Below are 25,128 nucleotides of genomic sequence, written 5' to 3'. Positions count from 1 at the left end.
AAAAAAAAAAAAAAAAAAAAAAAACTACACCATTTAGAATCTCATCAAAGAATTCATCCTATTTCATAAAGTATAATGGAAATTTTTTATTTTATTTTATTTTTTTATTTTATTTTTTTTTTTTTTTTTTTTTTTTTGTTATATTTTTGATTTGTTGTTGAATATTAACAAACTTAAATAATAATAATCACAAAGCCTGCTGTATTAATCATATTTAGTTGTCTAATTTATCATTTATTTTATTTACAAATATCCTAATAAACGTACGTGTTCAAATGCAAAAATTGTTTTTTTTTTTTTTGGCACAGTAAATACTTCCTAGAATAAAGTAGCCGTTATATCCTGAAATAAAAATGACACGGTACTTTATTAATAAAGGTAATAACAAGTTATATTATAATAACAGTACAATTCATATGGACATAAATCAAAGTACTGTTATAAAAGAATTTGCAAAGTAAGATTCTGTTATTATAAAAAGTAGTGGGAAAGATGTATTTTTTTTTTTTTTTTTTTTTTTTGCTACTACTACAAATCTGTATTGTTAGGTTTAAAAAAAAAAACTATATAGAAACCATGAAGAGCATACTTTTTTAATTAAGCTTTAAATCTAAAACTAACAGAATATCCAGCAGCTATTTTCTAGATAAGGTAATATTATAAAAACCTTTTTATGGAACCTTTAAAGGGGAAAAGGTTAGATGTGTTTTACCTTTTTTTTATTTTTTTTTTACAAGACTCTATGAAATTGTTAATATTAATCTCCTCAGTAGTAAGCTATTATAGATATTCGAAAAAAAAAAAAAGAGAGAGAGAGACTATAGCGCGTGTTATTATATGATAATTTGATGACTGTAGCAGTTGTTAATAATAGTTTTGGATATCGGCTGTTAAACATGATTACTGTCTCACTTATTGGCATAAAATGGTTGGTGAAAATAAATGGTAACACATTTGAATATTTTATTAGTTTATTTTTATTTATTTATTTTTTTATTTTATTTTATTTTTTTCTTGTTCTTAACGTAATTGAAAAAAAAAAATGGCTAGATTTAGCATCTCTGCCCTTATTCTTACTGTGCTTCTTGCATTCACAACATTCAGTTATGTTTCTGCTGCTGTTGGCCCTCTTATCACCGATAAGGGTAAAGTTATTTATTTTATTTTTAGTATATGTATTTACGCGTTTCTGTAATAGTTTACTTTGACATTAAACAAGGTGATGAAGATCTCGGTCGTATTGTAATTGGTTTATATGGAAAGACTGTTCCTAAAACTGTCGAAAACTTCAAAACTTTAGCTACTGGTGAAAAAGGCTTTGGTTATAAGGGTTCTACTTTCCATCGTGTCATCAAGGATTTCATGATTCAAGGTGGTGATTTTACTAATGGTGATGGTACCGGTGGAAAGTCTATTTGGGGTGCTAGATTTGCTGATGAAAACTTCAAGTTAAGACACACTGGTCCTGTAAGTTTAATAGATATATACATATATATTTATAACTATAAATTCACTATACTAATTAGTTTATAATTTAAGGGTGTTCTCTCTATGGCTAATGCTGGTCGTGATACAAACGGTTCTCAATTCTTTATTACTACTGTCAAAACTCCTTGGTTGGATGGTAAGCATGTTGTTTTTGGTAAGGTCCTTGAAGGTATGGATGTTGTTACCAAGATTGAAAACTGTGAAAAGGGGTAAGTTTAACTTTGTAAAGAAATAATGAAGACATAAATTGATATCTTTTTCTACATAATAGTTTCCGAGATAAGCCCAAGGTTGATGTTGTTATTGTTGATTCAGGCGCTTTACCTGTTGATGTTGTCGAACATGCTGAATTGTAAATTCTTCTTTTTTTTTTTTTTTTTTTTTTTTTTTTTACATGAAAAAAATAAAAATAAGATAAAATAAAATAGAAAATTCAAGCTTTATAAAGTGTGCCTGAATGAGAATGATTTATGCCCTACAAATTTATAATATAAAAACTTCAATGACCTTTGATCTTAAAAAAAAAAAAAAGAAACGAAATTCATAATTATTAGCAATGAAAATGCAGTATGTATACTGAAGAAACTTTAGAAGGGATAGTAATAGCTTAAATTTTATCAATTGTATGGTTCGTAGCAGATACAATAAATTTTACTGATTGTTAAAAAAATAAACGGAATTTGAAGAAATGGAGTGTGACGATACAATTTTTAATCCTTGATTTTGATTTGTGCGGAGATATTTTGTTAGAATGGGAGGGCGAGAGACAGAGTGTAAAAGGCTATTATCTGTTCAAGACTTCTTGAGTTTCCTTCTCTGCAAATAATATGGGTAAAGAAATCATACACTAACATCCATCCATATACATCCATTGACTTATCCATCTATTCTTTAATAAAGGTATCAGCCGCGATTCTCGTCACAAGCGCAGCGCCACCGGTGCTAGACGTGCTCAATACAGAAAGAAGAGAAAGTAAGTATTATTATTATTTTTTTTCTTTTTTTTTTTTTACAATTAAGATGTTCAATGAGGATGAAATTCTATGAATGTTATTTGATTGGAAAATTGAGTAAATCGAATCAGCAGTATTTGACACAAGCAAAAACTTTTTATTTTTAATTTAATGTTCTGAAACTCGATAATCGAAACATTCATGATCCTCACTCATTGAATTTGATATACATATAAATAAATATATATATATACATGTGTATTTAAAATAAGATCAACAATGGTTAACCTGTTTCGTTGTTTAGGTTCGAATTAGGTCGTCAAGCCGCCAACACCAAGTTGGGTGCTAAGCGTATTCACCTTGTTCGTGTCCGTGGTGGTAACTTCAAGCGTCGTGCTCTTCGTCTTGAATCTGGTAACTTCTCTTGGGGTTCTGAAGGTATTTCTCGTAAGACTCGTGTCTTGACCGTCGTTTATAATGCTTCCAACAACGAATTGGTCCGTACCAACACTCTCGTTAAGGGTGCTGTCATTCAAATTGATGCTACTCCTTTCCGTCAATGGTATGAAGCTCACTATGCTCTTCCTCTCGGTAAGGCCAAGGCCTCCGAAGCTGTAAGTATTTTAATATAAACAAGAAGGTGATTAAGAATTCCAATATATTAATTTCTTTATTATTATTATAGAAGGCTGAAGAGAATGCTGAGCCTAAGACCATCTCCAAGAAGAAGGCTGCTCGTGCCGCTAACGCTGCTGTCGATCCTCTCTTGAATGATCAATTCAATGCTGGTCGTCTCTATGCTGTCATCTCTTCTCGTCCTGGTCAATCTGGTCGTTGTGACGGTTACATCCTCGAGGGTAAGGAACTCGAATTCTACCTTCGTAAGATCAAGGTAAAGTTATTTTTTTATATATAAATAAGCTTGCATAAAAATGGCAAACTAATATTTATTTATTTTTTCAATGTAGAACAAGAAGCACTAAATTTCCTAGACACATTTATTTTTTCTGTGCTTGATTTATCTTTTTATTCTTTTATAAGAATTAATAAAATTTCTCTTCTGTAAAAAAAAAATAATAATAATAATAATAATAATTTACACGAGTAAAATATTTTTCTAAGTTTTGTTTACAAAGTTTATTTGACCATTATCATATTATCAGTCATAGAATAAATTTACTTAAATTTCGAAAATAAACAAATACAGAATAGCATAATGATTGTGTTGTAGCTGTCAAAATAAATAGTGTTCATAATGTAAAAAGATTTTTTTTTTTATTAAAGCCAATAATGTACCGGACATATTCTATTTCCGACCGGACCATCCTCCACATACAAAATTTTCCGTTAATGTTAATTAAAGTGCAAGTGAAAAAAAAAAAAAAAAAAAGAGCCAAAAAAAGAGCGGCATATAGATAAAGTAAAGTGAATTATAAGTTCTCCCTCTTTTTACTTCGATATCGTCAGACAACACCATGGTAATGATTCTATAAAATAAAAGGACAGGATTAAAAAAAAGAGAGGATTGAAGGATGGAACATGCTTAAGATGAATGGATTGATGAATGGATATAATTTTTTTTTACGACTTCCCAAAAAGAAGATAATGAAAAATGACATTACTAATTAGCTCAAACTCAACATTCAGTAATTTAATTCGATTTGCAAAATAACAGACACTTTGTCTTATTAAGACTGGGATCTGGGTAGACTATTTATTCTAGTTCAATCGATGAAAATAGAAATGATCTTTGAATTTGTACATGTTCCTGACGATCCTACTCTCTTCTTTTTTTTCTTTTTATTCCTTCATCAATTCATTGCAACAATGTAACTAACTTTGTAATTTTAATAGAGCGCCGAAGAACAAAAGGTGACCAAGAACCCTATGCGTAACCTCCAAATCGAAAAGTTGGTTCTCAACATTTCCGTTGGTGAATCTGGTGATAGACTTACTCGTGCCGCCAAGGTTCTTGAACAATTGACTGGTCAAACTCCCGTCTACTCCAAGGCCCGTTACACTGTCCGTACTTTCTCCATTCGTCGTAACGAAAAGATTGCCGTTCACGTCACTGTCCGTGGTCCTAAGGCTGAGGAAATCCTTGAACGTGGTTTGAAGGTCAAGGAATACGAACTCAAGGCCCGTAACTTCTCTGACACTGGTAACTTTGGTTTCGGTATTGATGAACACATTGATTTGGGTATCAAGTATGATCCCTCTATTGGTATTTACGGTATGGATTACTATGTTGTCTTGGGTCGTCCTGGTTTCCGTGTCTCTCGCAGAAAGCACTGCAAGTCCAAGGTTGGTGTTAAGCACCAAATCAAGAAGGAGGAAGCTATGGAATGGTTCAAGCAACGTTTCGATGGTATTATCTCTTACAAGAATTAATTAAAATTGTTCATGTTTATTTTTTGATCAAATAAAAAAAAATACATAGCCTTTATTACATAAGAGATTAAGTTTTTTTTTTTTTTTTTTTCTATAATAATGGAGTTTCTCTAAACTTCATCATCTACCACAGCTACATTTTTTACAACGGATTTAATCTCATCTATTTTGTCTAATAACATTTGTGCACTTTTCACTGCCTCTTTTCTTGATTGACGCGCTTGAAGATTATCAGGTCCACAAACAAAGCCATCCAAATCAAACAAAACGTGCATTAATTGCTCTCCAAGATAAGCGCCCGTATAGATTTGCTTCTTCTTTTCTTTGTCTGTCTTTTTTGATTGACTCATGAATTCTTTCACATCCTTTTCAAAGGTACGTACTTGAGGGGTAATGTCATTAGTAATCTTGTTTTTGATATTGTCTAATTGTTCTAGTAATACTGCTTCGTCCTTTGATATTGTTTCTTTGTTAGATGCATCATTTGGACCATGATGTTGTGTTTTTGTTTGTAGATTCTATTCATACGATAATAAGTAAATATATCTACTAACCAATAATGTATATATATACTTTTTCTTTTGAATGATTTCTTTGAGGATGAGGATGAGGACCCTTCCTTGTCTTTAAAATGACATAACAGCCATTTCGGATTCCATATACATTAAGTGACAAGTCATCATTATTCATTAAAGCTATGAAACAAAATTAGCTTTTTTTTTTTAAAAAAAAAAAGAAAACTTGCTTTAATTTCCCCTCCTTTTTTTTTCACATCTCTCTTCTTTCCTTTCCTTTCCTTTCCTTTTATTTTTTTTTTTATGCATATAAATAACAATTACCTCCAAAAGCATAAATGGCCATATTTGAAGGATGAATGCCCGTTATGCGTTGACAATATGACTTTAACTCTTTTACTTGTGTTTGTTCTAATTGTTTGGTAGTTTCAAATTCAAGAGGAAAATACTTTCCATTCCATTTAACTTGTAATACAGCTGACATTTCTTTTTTTTTTCTATAAATTTGAAATAAAGGAAAAAAAAAGGGGGGGAGGGGAAGAATATTTATACATTCATTCATGTGGCTTTTTATTTTTATTTTATTTTATTTTTAGTCTAAGCTTAAAAACCTATCATAATCTACGCAAAAAAAAAAAAAAAAAAAAAAAAAAAAAAAAAAAAAAAAAGAGAGAACTGCATAAAGTTTATTTTAATCAACTTGACTATTCAATTGATTTTCACTAGCTTGTCGTTCCAACTCTTCAGCAAGTCGATCTACTTTATCAAATTGCCACTTCCAGGAAGCATTATATAAAAAGGGTCTTAAATCAAAACGATTATCATCAGGGCTATAAGCCTCAGCATGGTATGAAGGCGTGATAGTTGTCATCTTGTGTCGATTAATAGAATAATAAAAGAAGAAACGTTTGACCTTTGTTGCTACTTCAGTAGGTTTCATATCATCACCCCATTCATGAACTAGTTTTGAAAACATCGAATAAGGACCACAACGATCAATCTTACGAAGACGTCCATAGCGTGAGAGATCATCGTAAGTCATGCCCATATCGGCCTCATCAGACTGTACATAAGTCTCTGTAATGGGCTCTAACTCAGCAGTAGGAACAGCAGATAGGAAATCACCAAGGATAGGCATATCAAAGGTATGTTGAGCATAAGCAATGAAGCGTTTAAGATCCTGTTTGGAGATAGCACCAATAGGGTTTACATCTGCACTGCTGCAGTCATATTTAGTAAGATAGCCACGAAGACTTTCGTCAACGTTGGCACTACCCAGGACTAACAGACCTCCCTTGATAGAACGACACCATGGCAAAAGTTGAGCAAATAGATAAGCAAGCAACATACGTAAACGTGCTTGGATATTTTGAAGAGCCAAGTTTTCTGTGTCAGAACCACCATGGACTCTGTACTTGGGCATCTTGCCTGTGACTAACGTAAACAAACCATGAATTGACTTAACGACACTATCCATGTTGAGATCTGTGTGATAACTGCCGATGACTTTAGCTAAATCCTTTGCACGTTTGCGTGTCTCGCTACTTGAATTCTCTGTTCCCATATAACAAGTATAGAAGATACGATTAGCAAATTCACGTGGATCATTAGGAGTGTAACTTGCATCTCCGCCTGCTAAACGACGCACATCTTCCAAGACTTGAGGATTGCCTGCTTGACATTCTTTGACCACTAAACGACACATAGAGGCAACGATAACGGCAGTAGCACAACTGTCAATACCGCCACTTAAGGGTAAAAAGTAACCCGCAGTTTTGGATCGACGCAAGTAATCCCATAGCCAGCAAGCAGGTCCCAACGCAATCTCTTCTTCAGGAAGATGATAAAAGGGTCTCTGAGGCTTGGTGGGTCGGATATGAATGTTATCATTGATATGACTATGACTCAAGGCGATGTTCACTTCTTCACGTTGATAAGCAGGGGTCGCTTGTGCTTGCATTCCACGACTGGCTACACGTGCTCGATATGAACGGATATCCTCGAGATCAACGGTTGCAGTAATCACTTCCACATCCTTTAAAGAGAATTGAGATCCCTGAGCAATGACTTCGCCATTCATGACAACCATGGCACAGCCATCATAATAAAGACGATCACCATCACAGCCTTGTTGATTTGCATAAAGATAGATACCACCTACTTTAGCTGTGGCTGCCTTGATGAGATCAATACGAGTATTTAATTTGCGTAATTCATGATGACTTCCACTACTGTTTGTAAAGATTTCAACGCCATCTAATCCCATACTGATATGAGGACTTGCAGGTGTAAACAATTCTTCACATGTTTCACAGCCTATACATGTATCTAAAGTACTAATAACACAATCACCAATAGGAACCAAAACCTATTTTATAACTAACTAACTAAATTATTTGGATTCCGGCTTTTATTTTTTTTTTTTTAAATTACCTGTTTTGTTATTTTTGAGATCATACGAGGCAAAAAATACTGTTCAACTTTTCTAGGTGTCCAAGGAGTAAAGAATCGCATTTCACGGTAATTGCCATCATTAGCTAAATAAATCTTGGGACGAATCAAGACAATTTTGCCATCAGCAATAATGACACGACAGTTGTATTTTACAGATTTATGCATGACAGGCCTAATAATAGATAGAGGTCGTGATTACATAAGAGCAATTTTATTATTATTATTTCGTTCATAACTCTCAACTTACATGCCAATATCAAGAATCATATCTTTTGCTTCTTCACTTTTAAGGATTTCGGCAAGAACTTCCCAAGAGTGTAAATATGTGTCACCTATTGTTCTATGTGTAAGCATAATAAAGACTAACTTGTATGTTTTTCATACCTTCTAAAAAGTGATCTTGACAACCGTAACCACTTTAACACAAAAGTAATGAGTTATGACTATTTTTTTTTTCTTTTCTTTTTTTTTTTTTTTTAAAGAAAAAAAAGAAATTTAACAAACAAACTTACGTCACTTCAAGTTCAGGGCCTACACGTAACTTGGCTCCTCTTTCCTTAGCAACGCGAATACTTTCTAAAATACGTTTAAGATTGCCTTCAAAATCAAGTGCCCATTGATTAAGTGAACAAGTTGCCAACGTGATTCTAATAAAATAAAACGTTTAGAAGTTGATTGAAGCTAAATAATAATAATAATAATTTTGGAATGTCAATTTTACAGATGTCCCATTTTGTTTTATGAATCAAAAAGAAAAAGAAAAAGAAAAAAAAAAAAAAAAAAAAAAAAAAAAAGGTAATTAACATATCATATAGTCTTTAAAAGGAAAATACATGAGGAGTTTTAAAAAAAATTGCTATTTGCAGTATCATCTGAACTTTAAGACTTGACGTTTAATAATTGATAGCTTTATTAAAAATGAATATAGTATAAAAAAGAAGAAAATAACCTCCTGCATCGTATTTATAAGCTTACTTTGATGTATGTAAGAATAATTATTTTTATTGATTATAACAAGAAATAATAATAATAATAAAGAAAAACGTATTCTCTGTTAGATTTATTGTTATAGATCAAAGTTAGATTATCTTCTTCTTAATAATGAAATACAATATTATGTAATACATGTATGACTATTATTAGTAGAACAGAATATGTTGAAAGGCTCTATGCTCATCGAATTGTGAAAATTAGCAAGATTTCCCTAACTGTCAAAGAAACAATAATTATATATCTTGTATACCATGCATTATTACTAGACTTGATTCTGTGTTAGAAAAATGGTGATGATATAAACAGTTACTCATTTCCAATAGACAATGTATGAGTTGTTAGATTCTATAACTTTTAGAGAAGAGTATAACTCTGCTATCTTTTCTTTAAATCTTTGTTCCATCAACAAGAAGTTCCAATAATTGTACTAAGTAATGATAATTATAAGTAGTAGATAAATAGAAGGGACTGAGACATAATATATTCAATTCCTGAAGTAGAGATAATAGTTTAGTTATTATTCTCTTAAATAGTAGTAGAAGAAGCTACTGGTTTTATAAAATTAAAAAAAAATGATAACGATGAGTGCAGCTTATATGTTATTTTCTTTCCTTTGTTTTAAACAAGAGAGTAACGATGATAAATCAAAGATATCTTCAGTAATAAATCCACTGGTACTAGGTTTTAAGGTTCAAATCATGATAAGTTCAAAAAGAAGAGCCAAGTAAGTAACATATTTCTATTAGATGTTATTGAATCTTAATCATCGTAGACAATATCTACACAGCAATTGGATTATCTTATTATCAAGTTTAACACTTGCATTTTTCTATACATATAAAAATATAGACTAGACCTATTATAGTTGCAAAATATTGCATATGATGAAATATTTTCAAACTATTGATCAGAAACCTATCCAACGCATATAATTATATCTATTTTTATTAAATAAAATAAGCTTTTATATGTTTTAACAAAATTGGAGAGGACGGTAAGAGTCAATAGTGTTAATATCTTCAAAGATGCAACTAGTGCACCTATTAGTAAAATAATATAAGAAGGAATATGCTAAATAGAAGTGTATCCATTGTGCAATCGATACACTACTTTCATATATATAATATAAACAGGGATAAGTTGTATTGAATCAAATTGCTTTAACAGTATATGCTTTAACTAGACAGTTTGATACTTGTAATAGAATGTCTAAATTAAAGAATTGACTTGACACAAGAAGAAGGTTATCTATTTAATTTAAAAGAAAGAAAAAAAAAAGGGGGGCAATAATAGATATTTATAATAGTTTCTGAAGAGATTTAAGCTGTCTGATAGTAAAAGATAATAATCTGTGTGTATAATAATCAAGCATAATAATTATATAGGTGATTTTATTCAATGTAGAAGAAGAGAAAAGAATGCATTAAACTATTTCAATAGCTATGTGGAGAATCATCTCTTGAAAAGACGTAAATACTTTAATTTCGAATACATGAGATTTATTATTTAATTTCTTATAATTGAATAGTTATCTTTAATTTTAGAATTATTAAAATATGTATATATTGTAGTATCTTCAATCTTACAAATTATTAATGATTTAAGACTATACTGAAGTGTTTTTTTTTTTTTTTTTGTATACATATTATTTACACATCATCATTTGTAATGACGACTTTAATAGTTCCTTCACGACCTTCTCGAACATGCTTAAATGCATCAAGTGCATCATTAAACTTGTATCTATGAGTAATTAAACTTTTTAAGTCGACTTTACCAGACGCTAACATTTCAACAGCAGTAGGATAGGTCTAAATTTCATAAAATATGTATATATAAAATTCAAGCAATGAAATTAATATATATGCATATAAATATATATATATGTATATAAGAGAAATACTTTACGTTGCAATATCTCATCACACCTCTAATATCCACTTCTCTTGCAGAAATATCAGCTACAGAAAGTGATTGCACAGATGCACCCATACCAACTAATACAACTTTACCGTTATTTTTAACAAGCTATAATATAATTCCTTAGTGATATTGTATATATAAATATATATGTTTATACGAGTGTAACTTACATAAATAGACATTTGAACACAAACTTCAACTCCTGTACAATCAAATACAACATGACATGTCTGAATACCTGTTCTTTTTAATATATCTTGTGCCTCTTTAAATGCAAAAGCATTACTATCTTCACTCTCTCCTTTTTTATTTGTCAAATGAATTACTTGATCTGCAATATAGGACTTTGCAAATTCCAAACGAGAAGCAGAGATGTCAGCCATAGTGACATGAGCTGCACCTGCGGCCTTTGCAGCAGCTGCCGTCAAGAGACCCACAGGTCCAGCACCAAATATAAATACTCTATCACCCAATTTCACCTCACCACGTCTTGTTGCATGAATACCTACTGATAAAGGCTCGATCAGGGCAGCTTCTTCAAAGGAAACTTGATCAGGTAACTTGTAACAATAATCAGCAGCATGCTTATAAAAATTGCAGAGAGTACCATCATAAGGTGGAGTAGCTGCAAAGGCCATATCAGGACACAAGTTGTATTTACCACTCTTGCACATTTCACACATTCGACAGGGGACACCAGGTTCAAGAGCAACACGGTCGCCTACTTTAAGAGTCGTAACGCCTTCACCAACAGCGACAATCACACCTGCAGATTCATGACCAAGAACCATGGGACCTTGGCAAACAAAATGGCCAATACGACCGTGCACCCAATAGTGAACATCTGAGCCACAAATACCTGTTGCTTTTATATTGACAATGACTTGATCAGGACCTGCAACAGGTATGGCTCTATCTTCCTAAATAATGAAAAAAAATGAAAAAAAAGTTAATAAAAAGTAAAATAAAATAAGATAAAAAATACATTACAAATGAAATTTGTTCTATTTGTTGAAGGACAAAAGAAGGATTTGTTTTTGATTGACAGATATTAGCAGACATTATAATAATGAAAAGAACAAAAAGAGAAAAAGAAAAAGAAAAAAAGGAAAATTATATTCTCCAACTATATATGCTTTTTTTTTTTTTAGGTGAGAAAGGTATATAAAACATCCTAGTCGTTGTATATTATTGATGATTCGGGAAATTTCCTATTTTATTACAATTACTCCATTTAGTATGTATGTATTGAACCCTGAATTTTTTTTTTTTTTTTTTTTTGTTTCTCTCTTTTGTAATAAACTTTGAATATTTATAATTTACAGTGGAGAAGAAGTATTTTATATTGAAATCTATTCATGTACACTACTTGTATTATGTTCACACTATGAAGAATACCGATATTCGGATAATTTACCTTAAAAAGGTAATAAAGTTATTATATAGTGCAACAACAAAAAAAAAAAGAAAAAAAAAAAAGAAAAGAAAAAGAAAAGAAAAAGGAAAGAAGCCTTGTTAGTATACAAGTACTTGAAAATAAAAACTTTGGGTTATTACCTATGATATAAAGATAAACTCATTATTATGAATTAAACTTTACTTTAAAAAAATATTACATAATATACACAACTATCGTTCATTTAAATGTGATAGATGTCACTACTTTTATGAACACTTTTCTTTTATTATATACAACTATATTATTTATTTATTTTGAAAAAAGGAGACTATTCGTTTTGTTATGGAGAAGAATGCTGCTTTATTTTTTTTTTTTTTTTTTTTTTTTTTTTTTTTTTTGCTGGCATCTAAAACAAGTGTACATGTGTGTGAACATAACGTGTGGCTTGTGCTGAATATCGAGGTCATCATCATAAAAAAAAGAGGGGGCGTTTTAATTTTTTTTTATTATTTTTTTTTTTTTTTCATTTAAAACATTTTCTTTTTTTTTTTTTTTTCTTTGAAAATATTAAAGAAATACTCTTTATTATAGACCATAATGACTGATCAATCACCATCTCACCAACAAAATGTTGTCGATGATTATCCACCTCCACCTCCACCTCCACCACCTTCAAATCCTTTACCATCTTCTTCATCTGTAGGTCGTGATCGCTCTTTATCTCCTCGACATCGTTCTTCTAGTAGAAGTAGATATTATGACGATAGACGTCATTATCGTGATGATGATCGTCGTTATAGTAGTCGGGACCATCATAGAGATAGATATGATTCCTATCCTCGTCGTGACCATTATTATGACCGTTATGATAGAGACCGTTATGGTAGCAGTCGATATGATAGGGACCGTTATAGAGATCGTTATGATGATAGAAGAGGAAGTCGTTATCCTCCTAGAACAAGACAAAGAAGACCAGTTTATAGGGGATCTGAACAAGATAGAAAGACGACAACTACTATTTATGCTGGAAATTTGCCTTATGACTTTATTGAAAGAGATGTAAAGTTAAATTAAAAAAAAAGGGAAAAGAAGATATTTATCTTTATTTTATAAATAGGTGGCCAATATGTTTGAACGTTATGGTCGTTTGAAATCAGTTACTGTACCAATGGATACTGTCACTAATAAGAACAAAGGTTTTGCTTTTATTGAATTTGAAGATAGACGTGATGCTGAAGAAGCTTATGATAAGTTTGATGGTTTTAGTGTTGAAGGACGTCGTTTAAGACTTGACTGGTAAAGGAATGATATTTATTGAACTAGAATCGATCAAAATGAATTTACTTTCTATCAATTATTAGGGATGTTGGACTTTCAAAGAAAGATGATCAACGTGGTAGTAGACGCGCTCCTCCTCCACCTCCTCCACCTATGGATGATCATCGTGATCGTTCAATGAATGATCCTTGTAAGTTTTTATATAGATTATAAAAGTCTTTTATGAATTTCTAACTATCTTTTTTTATCTCTAGATTCTGCTCCTCCTCCTCCTTTAATGGATTCTCGTGGATATAGACGCGACTCACCTGAACCTTATCGTCGATAAATTACTTTTTTCTTTTTCCTTCTTTTCTATTCTTTTCTTTTCTTTCTTTAAAAAAAAAGAGAAGCATCGATATTATAGCTAATTTTTTTTTCTTTTTAAAGATGGATTTGATATTATGATAAATAATAATTATAAAAAAAAAAATGATAGTTGCACAGAGAAAAAGTGGAAAATTTTGAATGATGTTGAATGAATTGATGGAGAGGAGCATAGATTGGATTGTATGTAAATGACGTGTAGAGTTAAATATAAGCGGAAGAATTATTCATCCTTTAAATACAATAAGAGTTTACAATAACGTGTAGTGATAGTAGTAATAAATAAAATACTTCTTCTTTATCGAAATTATGTCATTTATAATTTTACTAAGACATTTAAACCGTTTGTTGTCAATATGCAACCAATCTATTTTATCTCGGTAAATTACGTATTAAACAATGATTTTGTTTTTTCCAATTTAGGATTCTTTCTTTAGGTGACACTAAAATTAAGTTTTATTTTTTTTTTATTTTTATTTTTTTTTTTTTCTATCCAATTATTTACTTATTAAAAAAAAAAAAAAAAAAAAAAAAAAACTTTTATTTTTATTCTATTTTATTTTATTTTCATTTACATACATTTTTCTTCTTCTCTATACATACATACCTATAAAGAGAGCTAAAGAAAGAAATGGGTATCTTTCAAACATTATTCAATAAAGGACAAACTGTTAAAAGAGACAAGCTGCTATCAACAACGTCAATGCCTCCTCCACCTTTACAACAACCAAATAGTGTCATTGGTTTTAAACCTGATAATGAAGATAAAGAGAACAATAAGACAACATCAACGACACATAAACGTAACCGTAGTAATCATAGTGTCAAGTCACTTATTACACGTCAACCAAGTATTAAATCATTATCTTCAAGTATCACTCACGAAAAATCCACTCACTTGCCTCGTTTTCAATTACTTGAGAATAATACACATGTTCATCATTTGACGTTACCAGCTCAAAATAAAATTACAGCCTCTATTAATGGTATCGTGAATGGTATCTTTGCTAATAAACGATGGACAGAAAAGAGAGTAAATCTAGATGAATTACAAAACATGCAAGATACTCTTAATGCACGACTTCGTAGACCAAAAGAAAATTTAACATTAGAACAAAAATGGGGTCTATGTCAAGAAACGATAGGTAAAGGAACCTCTGGCATTGTTCGAATAGTTCATCAACAAATAGATGGCTCTACAGAGCGTTTATATGCTGTTAAGGTAACAATAATAATGCTACTATGGCTATGACTATGACTATTAGAAACGAGACTTTCTTTTTTTTTTTTTTTTTCTTTTATTATCATTACTCATAATTTTAATTTATGCATTTATTAGGAATTACGTAAAAGAACACAAGAATCATCTACGCATTATATTCAACGACTTGCATTGGAATTTAATATTGCAACTAATATGGATCATATCAATATCATTCGAACATTAGATATTTTACCCATAAGTGAAACATCGACTAGTTTTTGTCAGGTTATGGAATACAGTGGAGGAGGTGATCTCTTTGATATTATTTGTAATCAATCTGAGGGCCTTGAAGTAGCCGAAGCCAATTGCTTTTTTAAACAGTTGATACATGGTGTGACCTATATGCATTCAATGGGTGTCGCACATCGTGATCTTAAGCCTGAAAACCTCTTATTAACCAAGGAGGGTTGTTTAAAGATTTCCGATTTTGGTTCCGCTATCTACTTTGAGGATCATGTCGTCCATGGTCTGGCCGGCTCAGAACCTTATATGGCTCCAGAGGAATTCATACAAGATCATTATGATCCTCGTCTTGTGGATATCTGGAGTTGTGGTATCATTTACATGTCAATGAGAAAATCTTCTTATATGTGGCATATTGCGAAAGCTGGTGAAGATGAAGATTATGATAAATACTTGAAGTTTAGACAAATCTTAGATGAAGAACGTGAGAATGCACATCGATCTGTCATGTCATCTACCTCTCGTGATGAAAATTCAATGACTGAAGATGAACGAGTTAAGGAACGTTTAAAACGTGAAGCAAGTATCTTGAAGGCAAGAGAAACAATTCGTAAACGAGCAAAAGAATGTCGATTTGATGCTTTAGAAGGCATCGATATTGAAGCAAAGCGTGTTGTCTATCGTATGTTGGATCCAAACCCTGAAACTCGTATTAGATTAAATGAAATTATGGGAAATGTATGGTTTTGTAAAATTCATAGCTGTCAATAATATATTCATAATACATTCCTTTTTCTTTCTTTTTCACTGTATATAATTCTTTTTCTTTTTATTGACTATACAAATAATAAATAAACTACGACTACGACTACTAACTACTACTACTACTACTATTACTATTACTATTACTATTACTACTATTACTACTACTACTACTATTACTACTACTATTACTACTACTATTACTACTACTATTACTACTACTACTATTACTACTGCTACTATTACTATTACTACTACTACTAACTACGAACTACAAACTACAAACTACGAACTACAAACTACAAACTACAATGACTATAAAAGTAATGATTCCCTTTTCATTATCATATGATACGACGATCATTACACAAATCATTATGTAATGAGACATTTTGAGGCCTTTTTTTTTTTTGTGTATTGTCCAATGATTATCTATACTTTCTTTTCTTTATTGTTATTATTATTATTGCATATACATATTAATAATAGTAATTAAATGTTTATGATCTTTTAAATAAAAAGTCCTTTATAGAAGAGGATGAAGATGAAGTTAAACTTGTTGTACTTGAATGATGATCCATATGATTCACTACTGATAGCTGTTGTTTTAATTTCTTTTTATCATTTTCCAATTTTTGACATTCATGCTTCCATTTCAAGTTATCTTGTTCAAGAAGATCCACTTTATTCTTCATATCCAACATACGCTCAACAAGCGCAGTTAACGCATCCTTTGACATGACCAACTGTTGTTGTAAATCTTCATTCTCTTGCTTCAGCTTTCTGTTCTCCCTTGTAAGTGGCGTTGCATCTTCTTCATGTCTGTGAAAGGTCTTGATGGTCATCTTCAGAGCATCTCGCTCTGCTTCCACATCCATTTTTTCTAAACGTGTTTGCATCAAGTCATCCTTGAGTTCAATCGTCTCTCGTTGCATTTGAGATAAGGCCGATAGTAGGTCTTCAATTTGATGATGAAGTTGAGAGACATCAGGTTCTCGTAATTGAATAGAGGATCGATCCGAGTCAGTGGATTTCTTTGGTACACTATACCATGACATGGTCTTTTTCTTTCGATTTGCAGCTCGACTATGATTATTCGATTTATTATTGGACCAAAAATTAAATCGAACTGCCAGTACTTGTTCAGTTTGCTTTTGTTCTTGTTCTAACTCTGCCACATATGTCTCTGCAATATGATCCATTTTTTCTTTCGTGATGAGACCACTCAGACTGACGGCATCTGAAATGACCTGGCCTGGGTCATGGTGATATGCTTCATATAGTTTTGTAGATAAAAAATCAAGAATATCTTCAAATTCATTAAGTTGCATGATAGTAGCCTGGGATCGCTTAAGCATCGCAATAGCCACACGCATAATCGTCTCTGCTGCTCCCTCTGCAAACACAATATCATAAATACGCATGATAAGCTCCATAGGGAAAGCATACGCAAATAACGTTAAAAACCACTGAGAGGCATACATGGGCACATTCACTTCATGTACTCTTAAAAAATTCGATAAATCAGGAAGTATTTGGTCTAATAGATTTGAAAATTGATAAAGTCGAAGCTGTAAACCTTCCATGTTGAGTGTAAACATCGACCTCATCTCATAAGTTTCCATAATTCTAACAAATACACAAAAAGCTTGTTGTTCTGGCATCTAAAGTCAAAGTCGGTAATAATAATAATAATAATAAAGTTAAAGATAGTGTTAATAAATAACACAGGATATATATATATATATGTATATATGTATGTTTTACATTTAGTAATAAAGGACCCACTAAAAATGCTAAACCTTGACAATAACCAACCAATGAATCATACAGACTATAAGCTTTTAAAACCCGTTCCAATGATTGTTGACCTGTTCCTCCTTCTTGTTTAAACATGTCAATCCCGGGAAAGGTACGGGCGAGATCACGTTGAAGAATACGCTCATAAGGTGAATGTTCAGCAACAAGTTGGCCGTAAACAGTTTCTAAATTCAATGAAGCAGACTGTGACATAGCTTGCCAAATGACTCCCCTTACTTTAGATGGTATACCCGCCCTTATCTTGGCTGACACAAGATGAGGCAACTTGAGTGCAACTGCACTAAAATCTTCTGTTAATGCTGTCCAAAATTCCCAATCAATGCTTTCTCCTCCTTCTGGTTCATTCGAGGCAAGGTGTTGTATAGTCGATAGAGTGCATTTTAATTGATTGGATTGAATACAAACTGATTTAGGATCCTCATCTAAAATAGCATTTTGCCTTTCAATTTGGGCAAGAATGAATTCAATTGAATCCTAAAATAATAGATAGATAGATAGAGATAGATGTATATATAGATGAACTTTTTTTTTTTTGGTCAGTCAATACTATTTTGACATACTTGTGGTGGTAAATTGGCATTCTCTTCTTCAAGTCTTGGTAATAATTTTAAATCTTTTTTTGATGCAGCAATAGTTAAACTATTTGTTCTTCTTCTTGTTGAGCCACCTCGAAGCGATCCACTTGTAGTTCTTGTAGGTGATAGTAAATTATGTCGAATGGATGTACTTTTGGAAGAACGTAAATGAATTGGGGGTCTATGATTGTATTCTTTTTCCTGCTGATGTAAAGCATCTATTAATTTAGACATTATATTAATTTTATATGGAAAAAAAAAAAAAAAAAAAAAAAAAAAAAAAAAAAGAAATTAAAATTAAAAAAAATAAAATAAAATAAAATAAAATAAAATCAAAAATAAGGTACTACATATACAGCAACACAATATATTTTTATTATTATTAGGTTCGTAACCAATAAAGTATAATAAGAATCGAGCAAGTCGAAATAACGCCTGCCATGATTAATGTATCTCTTTTTCTTCTTGTATTAATACGTGTAATTAAATGATTGATACCAGGTATACGATCTAATAATAGCAGTAAGTATATAATAATTAATTTATACATTTTATAAATAAAAAAAGAAAACAACACTTTACTGACTATATTTCCAACCCTTTGATTAACTCCATGCATAATACGTCCCTGACGTGAAATATCTTGTCTTGTAGCATATGCTTGTCTACGGGAAAAAAAAAAAAAAAAAAAAAAAAAAAAAAAAAGTTAATATATGCATATATACTACTTAACAAGGTATACTTTACTCCAATACCATGTCTGTCATTCGATGTGAACTTTCAATACGATTACGTTCTGTTAAATAATAATCTGCATTATCTCCATTGTCATTCCTTGAATTGAAAGTTCTGATTTCATCTTGTACTTGACTCATCAAATTAGCTTTATCTCTTGCTATTTTAATATTACTCTAATATTAAATATAGAAATAAATACGAAGAGTGTATGTTTACTCTCACCTTCTTACCTTAACTCGACGAAATTCTTTAGTATAGTCATATAAAATATCTTTATGTCTACTTAATAAATGTATCATTGAAGGATTTGTGGGCGTCGTACTAGGTCTATCAATAAAATCACCCATTGCAGTAATAACGATTTGTAACTATTATAAAAAAAAAAAAAAAAAAAAAAAAAAAAAGGTAAGCTGATTAACCAAGTAAACTACGTCTTACTTGACACAATTATTACTTTTTTTAATAATTCATCTGTTTCTTTTTCTTGCCCTGTGTTATCTGATCCAGATGATTGCCCAATTTTAGTTAAAATGGCTAATTTACTTTCAATCTCGCCTTCTAATGTTCTTGCTTGCTTTCGAAGTTGATCCCAAGATTGAGTTGTATTAAGATCAGACTCTTGTTCTTCATCAGCTAATAAGGGTTTCAGCACTGGAGAAAGGTTACGTTGCATACACTATTTTATTATTATTATTAAAAAATAGAGAGAGAGAAAAAAAAGAAATGTAGTTGTACACATGTAATTCTTTTTTTTTTTTTTTTGTTGTTGCTTTACTTGCGGCATTTTAAATAAATAATAATGCTTGCAGTTTATATATGTATTTATATCTTACAGTAATAGATATCATACCTATATAGAATCAGATAATATAATTTATACTATTTATTATTGAACTAAGTTATAGATCAGAACCATGATAGAGTACATAAACCAAGCATATTAGAGAAGGGAACGAGATGTCCGGAGGGAAGCACAAATGAAAGTAGTATAAAAGATCAATTTTTTTTTTTTTTAATTGAACACTCCACTAAAAAGTAGCGGAAGAGATCTTCTTCAACAGGCTTTTGGAGGAGAAGAAGACATGCTTTAAAAGATGAGAAGATAGATAAGGGATTTTAATAGGAATCAAATAATATTACATTTATGTAGCTATCTCAAGTATGAAAGAGCAAAGCAAACGGTATGCTATGGTATTAGTGAAATTGAAGGTAAAAAAAAAAAAAAAATGACATCGATTACTTTTTTTTCTAATAATGCAATGACCAAAAACCCATTATTACTTTCCTTCTTCTTTATTGATCGCTATAGATGAATGTATCGAGTTATTATTAATCATTTTGCTTGTTAAAACTAAAAGACGCTTGTCTGTATATCCTGACTATTTTTTTTATTTTATTTTTTGCTATAATGCATAAGTATCTCCATTACACTGGTAATTATAAATAAAAACTTACACTTAATAAGTCCTGTTCCCTTGGTACTCTCATTTGTAGTATTACATTGTTTTTTAGACTTTGTTTTAATATTCTTTTTAGTGAATCATCTCCTGTATTATAAACACATCAATATATTTACATGCTTATAAGATTTTATACTTTTTTCTTTTTCTTTTACTGTTCAAAAGACATTTCCATAACCCATCGAACCCTTTATATTGTAATACCATGCCAGAAATAGAATTATCCCAAAATGATAGCCTTAGCCAAGCTATTAATGGTTCAATTGTTGTTTCAACTATAATATACGAATAATTCTAAATACTACAGGAAGAAAAAAGTATTGTATAAATCTTCTTACGTGATAATTGAAAATATAATGTACGAGTGAATCCTAAATGGGTCACTTCAATAATAACACCATTGGTCATGGGGAGTTGCATTGTAGGTTGATCATTGGCAATTTGTTTTTGTTGGCTAAAAAAAAATAAAAAATAAAGGCAGTTTAACGGTATAATTATATTTTAAATAAAGGGAAAACAGAGTATACCCAGATGACTGTGGTGAGTGGTCATTGCTGGACATATCTTGTGAAGAAGGTTGAATGATCGGGTCATGCTGCTGTAATTCATTTTTACATTCAGGAGAAACAACATGTTGTGGAGTTAATGATTCTCTTCGAGCTCGTTGTTTTTGTTGTGCCTTTTGTTTTTGTTTTAAAAGTTTCTGTTGTTTTTCTGATTCTATTTTTTGTTGACTATTAACAAGAGCATTCATGCCTTCAACAAGTTTTCTGACTTCAGCTAAATCATGGGCAGCTGCTTCACTAACTCTATCCATAGTGAAAATTATGTAACTAAAAAAAAAAATAAATAAATAAATAAATAAATAAATAAATAAAATAATAACCTTACCCCTATGATAATTTCTGTTTTTATATTTATTGCTGGCTAGGCCATTTTCTTTTGGGCGTTAACAATATAATACATGTATAAAAAAATAAAAATAAAAATAAAATAAAAGAAGCTCAATATAATAAGCTGATGAACGTCTAATCATGTCAGTTTTAACTTGTACCTTTATTTATAGATAGTATGATAAATTTCGAGAATTTACTTATATTTCCTCCTGAATACAGTCCAATCTGCTTCATTTTGATTAAATGTTTATACAGACACTAATAATATATTATTATCATTCTTTTATAAGAATACAACAAGCTGGCATCACTTTATACTATCAAATAAAAGTTGATTGTCATCATGGACAGATAAATAATTATCATAAATATCCCTCATTTATTATATAAAAATAGGATACTTGTTTAGCAGCATTATTTCTTGTACCAAGTTAATGCTATTATTTTCCACAAGAAAAAAAAAATAAAGAAAGGCATTATATCCAGACTTATTCATCATGTATATACAAACAAATCCTCCTATAAATGATTGTAACAGTAAGTATTAATATGTAACAATATGAAAGTCATATAGTTCAATAATTTATCTTTATCCTTATTTATTTCATATACAAAGAGAGAGAAAGAGAGCTTGTTTCTTTTGATTCTCATTGTAATGATTGTTGTTTGATATTTATAATAACTCATGCTGAAATCGATACACTAATAAATTGTGATGTCCTAAAAAGAAGTATGACAGTTACAACAACAACCACTAACAACTATTGGCATAGGAAATCCTACAAGCATTGTCATATTAATAGCATACAAAATTAATAAATACTCGCTTTATTTCAATATCAAAAGGGGAGGATGATAGATAAAAGAAGAACTGGTTATCGAAATTACTTTTAATTATTACAAAAAATTGTATCTATTCGACGGACAGAAAAACAAAAAAAGTTGCTCCCTGCCAGGATCGAACTGGCGACCTTCAGATTATGAGACTGACGCTCTACCAACTGAGCCAAGGAAGCTCTTCTTGGAAATGAAATTTTTATAAATACTATAACAATAGACAAGTTTAAAATTTTCACTGCAAATAAAGTCTACTTTTACAATTGTAAAAGTTTGTAAAAGGTGACCTTTTACAATCGAAAATTGAAAATTGGAAGTTTTAAAAAATTTTTATACCAAATGAAAGAGAAAAATTTGCTCATTTCAAATATGTTAAATTTTTTTATTTGGTTAAGAATTGATGGAGATATTAGCATTTAAAGATTCATTTTATTACTAAATACTCTATAATTTTTTAAAGATATTTTTTTTTCGTTCAAATGAATTTTTAATTCCGATGACAAATTTATTTATCAAATTTGATAGGCTAAAATAAAATACTTTAATTTTTTGTCTTTTTTTTTTCATCTGAAACTTGAATGAAGAATATTTTTTAGCTGTATTATATTCTGAATTTAAAATGACAGCAGTAAATATCATAATGTTCATACAAAAAAAAGTAAAGTAAGAGAAAAAATAATTATTATATATGGGTTAAGAGTAAATAAAAGTTAACAGAATCTAAGATATAATTATTTTATGAGAATATATAATTTATTTTTAAAAAACGAAAAAAAAATTAAAGGATGCAAAAAAAAAGTAATGTGAATTGCTTAATTTGACATGACATTTTGAAGTAAAAACAATATTTATTTTTGTAATAGCCTTTACATTTTTCTAATATATTTTCGTATATAGACTTTAGATACATTAAATAGTTTATCGGTATTTTTTTATTTTATTTTTACATTTCATAATTGTTTGCATCTTATTGTTATTTTTTTTTGGCTTAATGCAATGCATGGGAGTTAATTCTAATTTTGACATTTCTTACATAACTGTAAAAGATTAAAATATACATTTGTTAGTAGTTCTTAAGACTTACACTTGTTTGTGCATTTAAAAGAAGCATCTTAACATTTTGAAGTTGACAGTTTATTTTTTTTCTGGATGTCAGTTTAAAATACAGCAAATTATTGAATTTGAATTTTATAATAATTTTGTTCACGTATAGATTAATCTTTCTTCCTTTTTATTGCTTTTTTTAACAAATTATTATTTTTTTAACAAATATTATATATTTTTTTTATTATAATCTATTTTCAACATGCCTCAATTACGTTTCAACCAAGAAGAATGCAGATGTTTCACTTGTTCTCTTAATCCTTTGGGTTACGACATTGTCCACAGACATACAGCTCGTATCCATCGAGAAAGAGATCTTCTACAATTAGAGACATTCGATGGTAATAATTTAATCAGAAATAATACAATATAACTCAAAATAATAATAAAAAACGCGTAAATAATAACATTGTTGTCTAATCGACATCGTTTTTTGTGTAATTAATATATAGATGCTGTTCATCATCCTGATGAACAAGAATTATTCTACGATGCTAACGACGAAATCGTTATCGATAATAGTATCGAAGAAGAAGAAGAAGTTGATGCATTAGATTACATGGCTGGTGAAATAAGCCTTGAAGGTATTTTAATTTTTTTAATTAATAAAAAAAAATAAATATTATAAATTCAACTCTAACATTCTGATCATTTGAACAAACAGATAATGCTAGCAACAATAGAGTCGTTGAAAGTGAGCAGCTTTTCAATATTGGCTCCAATGAAGCTCTCCCTTTTTTCATTATGATTTTCCTTGTCTTTTTTCAAATTGGGAATCTTTCAGTTAAATCTTCTGAGCTTTTCCTAAATTTTATGAATGCCGTTCTTAGCTTGCTTGGGTATCATTATAAGCTCCCTACAAAGCTTCAAACTGTTAAGTCAAGAGTAAGCGCGGACTTTGCCATTAGAGGTAATTTTACTAATTACTTTATAGACGTCAATTAATATATTTATTTATTTATGTGTTATTAATTATTATTGCTATATATTATAGGAATGAGAAGATATATTGTCTGTAGAACGTGTAACTTTATTTACAACTATTCAGACATTATCGATGGCTCAGGCATTATCAAAAAATGCACAAACTTGAAAGTCCCTTCTTACGCCAATGGTATAAGACAGCGCTGTAATACTCCTTTAGTTATTAAAGACACGAACGGAAATGTGAAGCCTATCAAAAAATATGCATACAACTCCATCAAAACCACATTAGAGCGATTTTTTATGCGTAAAAATTTTGAGAAAAAGGTTGAGCATTGGAGAACTAGAAGTACAGTACCAGGAATGTTATTTGATGTTTTCGATGGTAGATACTTCAACGAATTTAGAAAAGAAGGTGAAAGTAATCCTTTTGTATCCAAAGAAGGTTCGTTGATGTTGAGCTTAAATGTGGATTGGTTTACACCTACTAAAGGTATGAACTATCATGTTGGTGCAATCTATCTTGTCATCAATAATCTGCCTCGAACTGAAAGATACAAACAACATAATATGATCCTCGTCGGATTGATGCCTGGTCCTTCAGAACCATCAATATCAGAAGTTAACCATTTTTTGAGACCAATGGTGGATGAATTGATTGAGCTATATGATGGCATTCTAGTTCCAACATTTTCAAATCCTAGCGGCAAGATTATTCGTTGTGCCCTCATGTCTGTCAACGCTGATATCCCTGCTACTAAAAAGGTTTGTGGCTTTACTTGGTTTAATTCGTTTGTGCCATGT

At 30.5% G+C, this 25,128-nt stretch overlaps 11 protein-coding genes and 1 non-coding gene across 12 annotated transcripts; 5 read left to right on the top strand and 7 right to left on the bottom strand.

Moving 5' to 3' along the window:
• Window positions 1-987: 987 nt before the first annotated feature.
• Window positions 988-1,852, top strand: BX663DRAFT_521765 (peptidyl-prolyl cis-trans isomerase B1). The gene is made up of 4 exons (XM_051529286.1): window positions 988-1,145; window positions 1,199-1,467; window positions 1,540-1,697; window positions 1,760-1,852. Exons 1-4 carry the CDS (start codon window positions 1,043-1,045, stop codon window positions 1,842-1,844), a joined length of 615 nt encoding a protein of 204 aa, XP_051379184.1. The 5' UTR covers window positions 988-1,042; the 3' UTR covers window positions 1,845-1,852.
• Window positions 1,853-2,006: 154 nt separating this feature from the next.
• On the top strand, window positions 2,007-3,785 carry BX663DRAFT_545776 (40S ribosomal protein S8). The gene is made up of 5 exons (XM_051530941.1): window positions 2,007-2,319; window positions 2,389-2,461; window positions 2,746-3,055; window positions 3,127-3,333; window positions 3,410-3,785. The coding sequence occupies exons 1-5, from the start codon at window positions 2,316-2,318 to the stop codon at window positions 3,422-3,424; spliced, it is 609 nt and encodes a 202-aa protein (XP_051379183.1). The 5' UTR covers window positions 2,007-2,315; the 3' UTR covers window positions 3,425-3,785.
• Window positions 3,786-4,328: 543 nt separating this feature from the next.
• On the top strand, window positions 4,329-4,832 carry BX663DRAFT_441556 (60S ribosomal protein L11; the record flags this gene model as incomplete). The annotated part of the gene is made up of 1 exon (XM_051523464.1): window positions 4,329-4,832. One exon carries the CDS (start codon window positions 4,329-4,331, stop codon window positions 4,830-4,832), a length of 504 nt encoding a protein of 167 aa, XP_051379182.1.
• Window positions 4,833-4,904: 72 nt separating this feature from the next.
• BX663DRAFT_521759 (uncharacterized protein) lies at window positions 4,905-5,874 on the bottom strand. The gene is made up of 3 exons (XM_051529285.1): window positions 5,672-5,874; window positions 5,406-5,527; window positions 4,905-5,350 (listed from the first exon to the last, which is right to left on the bottom strand). Exons 1-3 carry the CDS (start codon window positions 5,829-5,831, stop codon window positions 4,943-4,945), a joined length of 690 nt encoding a protein of 229 aa, XP_051379181.1. The 5' UTR covers window positions 5,832-5,874; the 3' UTR covers window positions 4,905-4,942.
• Window positions 5,875-6,011: 137 nt separating this feature from the next.
• BX663DRAFT_538097 (uncharacterized protein) lies at window positions 6,012-8,533 on the bottom strand (the record flags this gene model as incomplete). Its single annotated transcript, XM_051530672.1, has 6 exons — window positions 6,012-7,715; window positions 7,781-7,973; window positions 8,049-8,133; window positions 8,186-8,217; window positions 8,314-8,448; window positions 8,523-8,533. The coding sequence occupies 6 exons, from the start codon at window positions 8,531-8,533 to the stop codon at window positions 6,039-6,041; spliced, it is 2,133 nt and encodes a 710-aa protein (XP_051379180.1). The 3' UTR covers window positions 6,012-6,038.
• Window positions 8,534-10,443: 1,910 nt separating this feature from the next.
• On the bottom strand, window positions 10,444-11,779 carry BX663DRAFT_489322 (chaperonin 10-like protein; the record flags this gene model as incomplete). Its single annotated transcript, XM_051524881.1, has 4 exons — window positions 10,444-10,605; window positions 10,703-10,822; window positions 10,888-11,637; window positions 11,708-11,779. The coding sequence occupies 4 exons, from the start codon at window positions 11,777-11,779 to the stop codon at window positions 10,444-10,446; spliced, it is 1,104 nt and encodes a 367-aa protein (XP_051379179.1).
• Window positions 11,780-12,713: 934 nt separating this feature from the next.
• Window positions 12,714-13,416, top strand: BX663DRAFT_441573 (uncharacterized protein; the record flags this gene model as incomplete). The annotated part of the gene is made up of 2 exons (XM_051523467.1): window positions 12,714-13,175; window positions 13,234-13,416. The coding sequence occupies 2 exons, from the start codon at window positions 12,714-12,716 to the stop codon at window positions 13,414-13,416; spliced, it is 645 nt and encodes a 214-aa protein (XP_051379178.1).
• A 2,231-nt stretch (window positions 13,417-15,647) lies between these two features.
• On the bottom strand, window positions 15,648-18,599 carry BX663DRAFT_532901 (rab-GTPase-TBC domain-containing protein; the record flags this gene model as incomplete). Its single annotated transcript, XM_051530490.1, has 5 exons — window positions 15,648-15,847; window positions 16,162-16,240; window positions 16,560-17,633; window positions 17,788-18,264; window positions 18,351-18,599. The coding sequence occupies 5 exons, from the start codon at window positions 18,597-18,599 to the stop codon at window positions 15,648-15,650; spliced, it is 2,079 nt and encodes a 692-aa protein (XP_051379177.1).
• A 105-nt stretch (window positions 18,600-18,704) lies between these two features.
• Window positions 18,705-19,823, bottom strand: BX663DRAFT_521749 (uncharacterized protein). Its single transcript, XM_051529284.1, has 5 exons — window positions 19,558-19,823; window positions 19,334-19,471; window positions 19,113-19,276; window positions 18,948-19,030; window positions 18,705-18,875 (listed from the first exon to the last, which is right to left on the bottom strand). Exons 1-5 carry the CDS (start codon window positions 19,774-19,776, stop codon window positions 18,748-18,750), a joined length of 732 nt encoding a protein of 243 aa, XP_051379176.1. The 5' UTR covers window positions 19,777-19,823; the 3' UTR covers window positions 18,705-18,747.
• A 113-nt stretch (window positions 19,824-19,936) lies between these two features.
• Window positions 19,937-21,517, bottom strand: BX663DRAFT_521743 (uncharacterized protein). The gene is made up of 6 exons (XM_051529283.1): window positions 21,455-21,517; window positions 21,091-21,396; window positions 20,902-21,017; window positions 20,719-20,838; window positions 20,559-20,650; window positions 19,937-20,482 (listed from the first exon to the last, which is right to left on the bottom strand). Exons 2-6 carry the CDS (start codon window positions 21,378-21,380, stop codon window positions 20,381-20,383), a joined length of 720 nt encoding a protein of 239 aa, XP_051379175.1. The 5' UTR covers window positions 21,381-21,396; window positions 21,455-21,517; the 3' UTR covers window positions 19,937-20,380.
• An 885-nt stretch (window positions 21,518-22,402) lies between these two features.
• On the bottom strand, window positions 22,403-22,475 carry BX663DRAFT_t123. The gene has a single exon. It is a non-coding gene; the product is annotated as a tRNA-Met (tRNA).
• Window positions 22,476-23,602: 1,127 nt separating this feature from the next.
• On the top strand, window positions 23,603-24,310 carry BX663DRAFT_489318 (uncharacterized protein; the record flags this gene model as incomplete). The annotated part of the gene is made up of 3 exons (XM_051524880.1): window positions 23,603-23,741; window positions 23,853-23,984; window positions 24,065-24,310. Coding segments are annotated over 3 exons (517 nt in total), but the record flags the coding sequence as incomplete, so codon positions are not given.
• Window positions 24,311-25,128: the final 818 nt, after the last annotated feature.

The sequence above is a fragment of the Cokeromyces recurvatus genome (assembly GCF_025118155.1).
Source record: "Cokeromyces recurvatus strain NRRL 2243 chromosome Unknown BX663scaffold_32, whole genome shotgun sequence".
Classification (NCBI taxonomy): domain Eukaryota; kingdom Fungi; phylum Mucoromycota; class Mucoromycetes; order Mucorales; family Mucoraceae; genus Cokeromyces; species Cokeromyces recurvatus.
The sequence above is the reverse complement of the archived record's forward strand: the minus strand, read 5'-3'. Positions and strand labels throughout refer to the sequence as shown.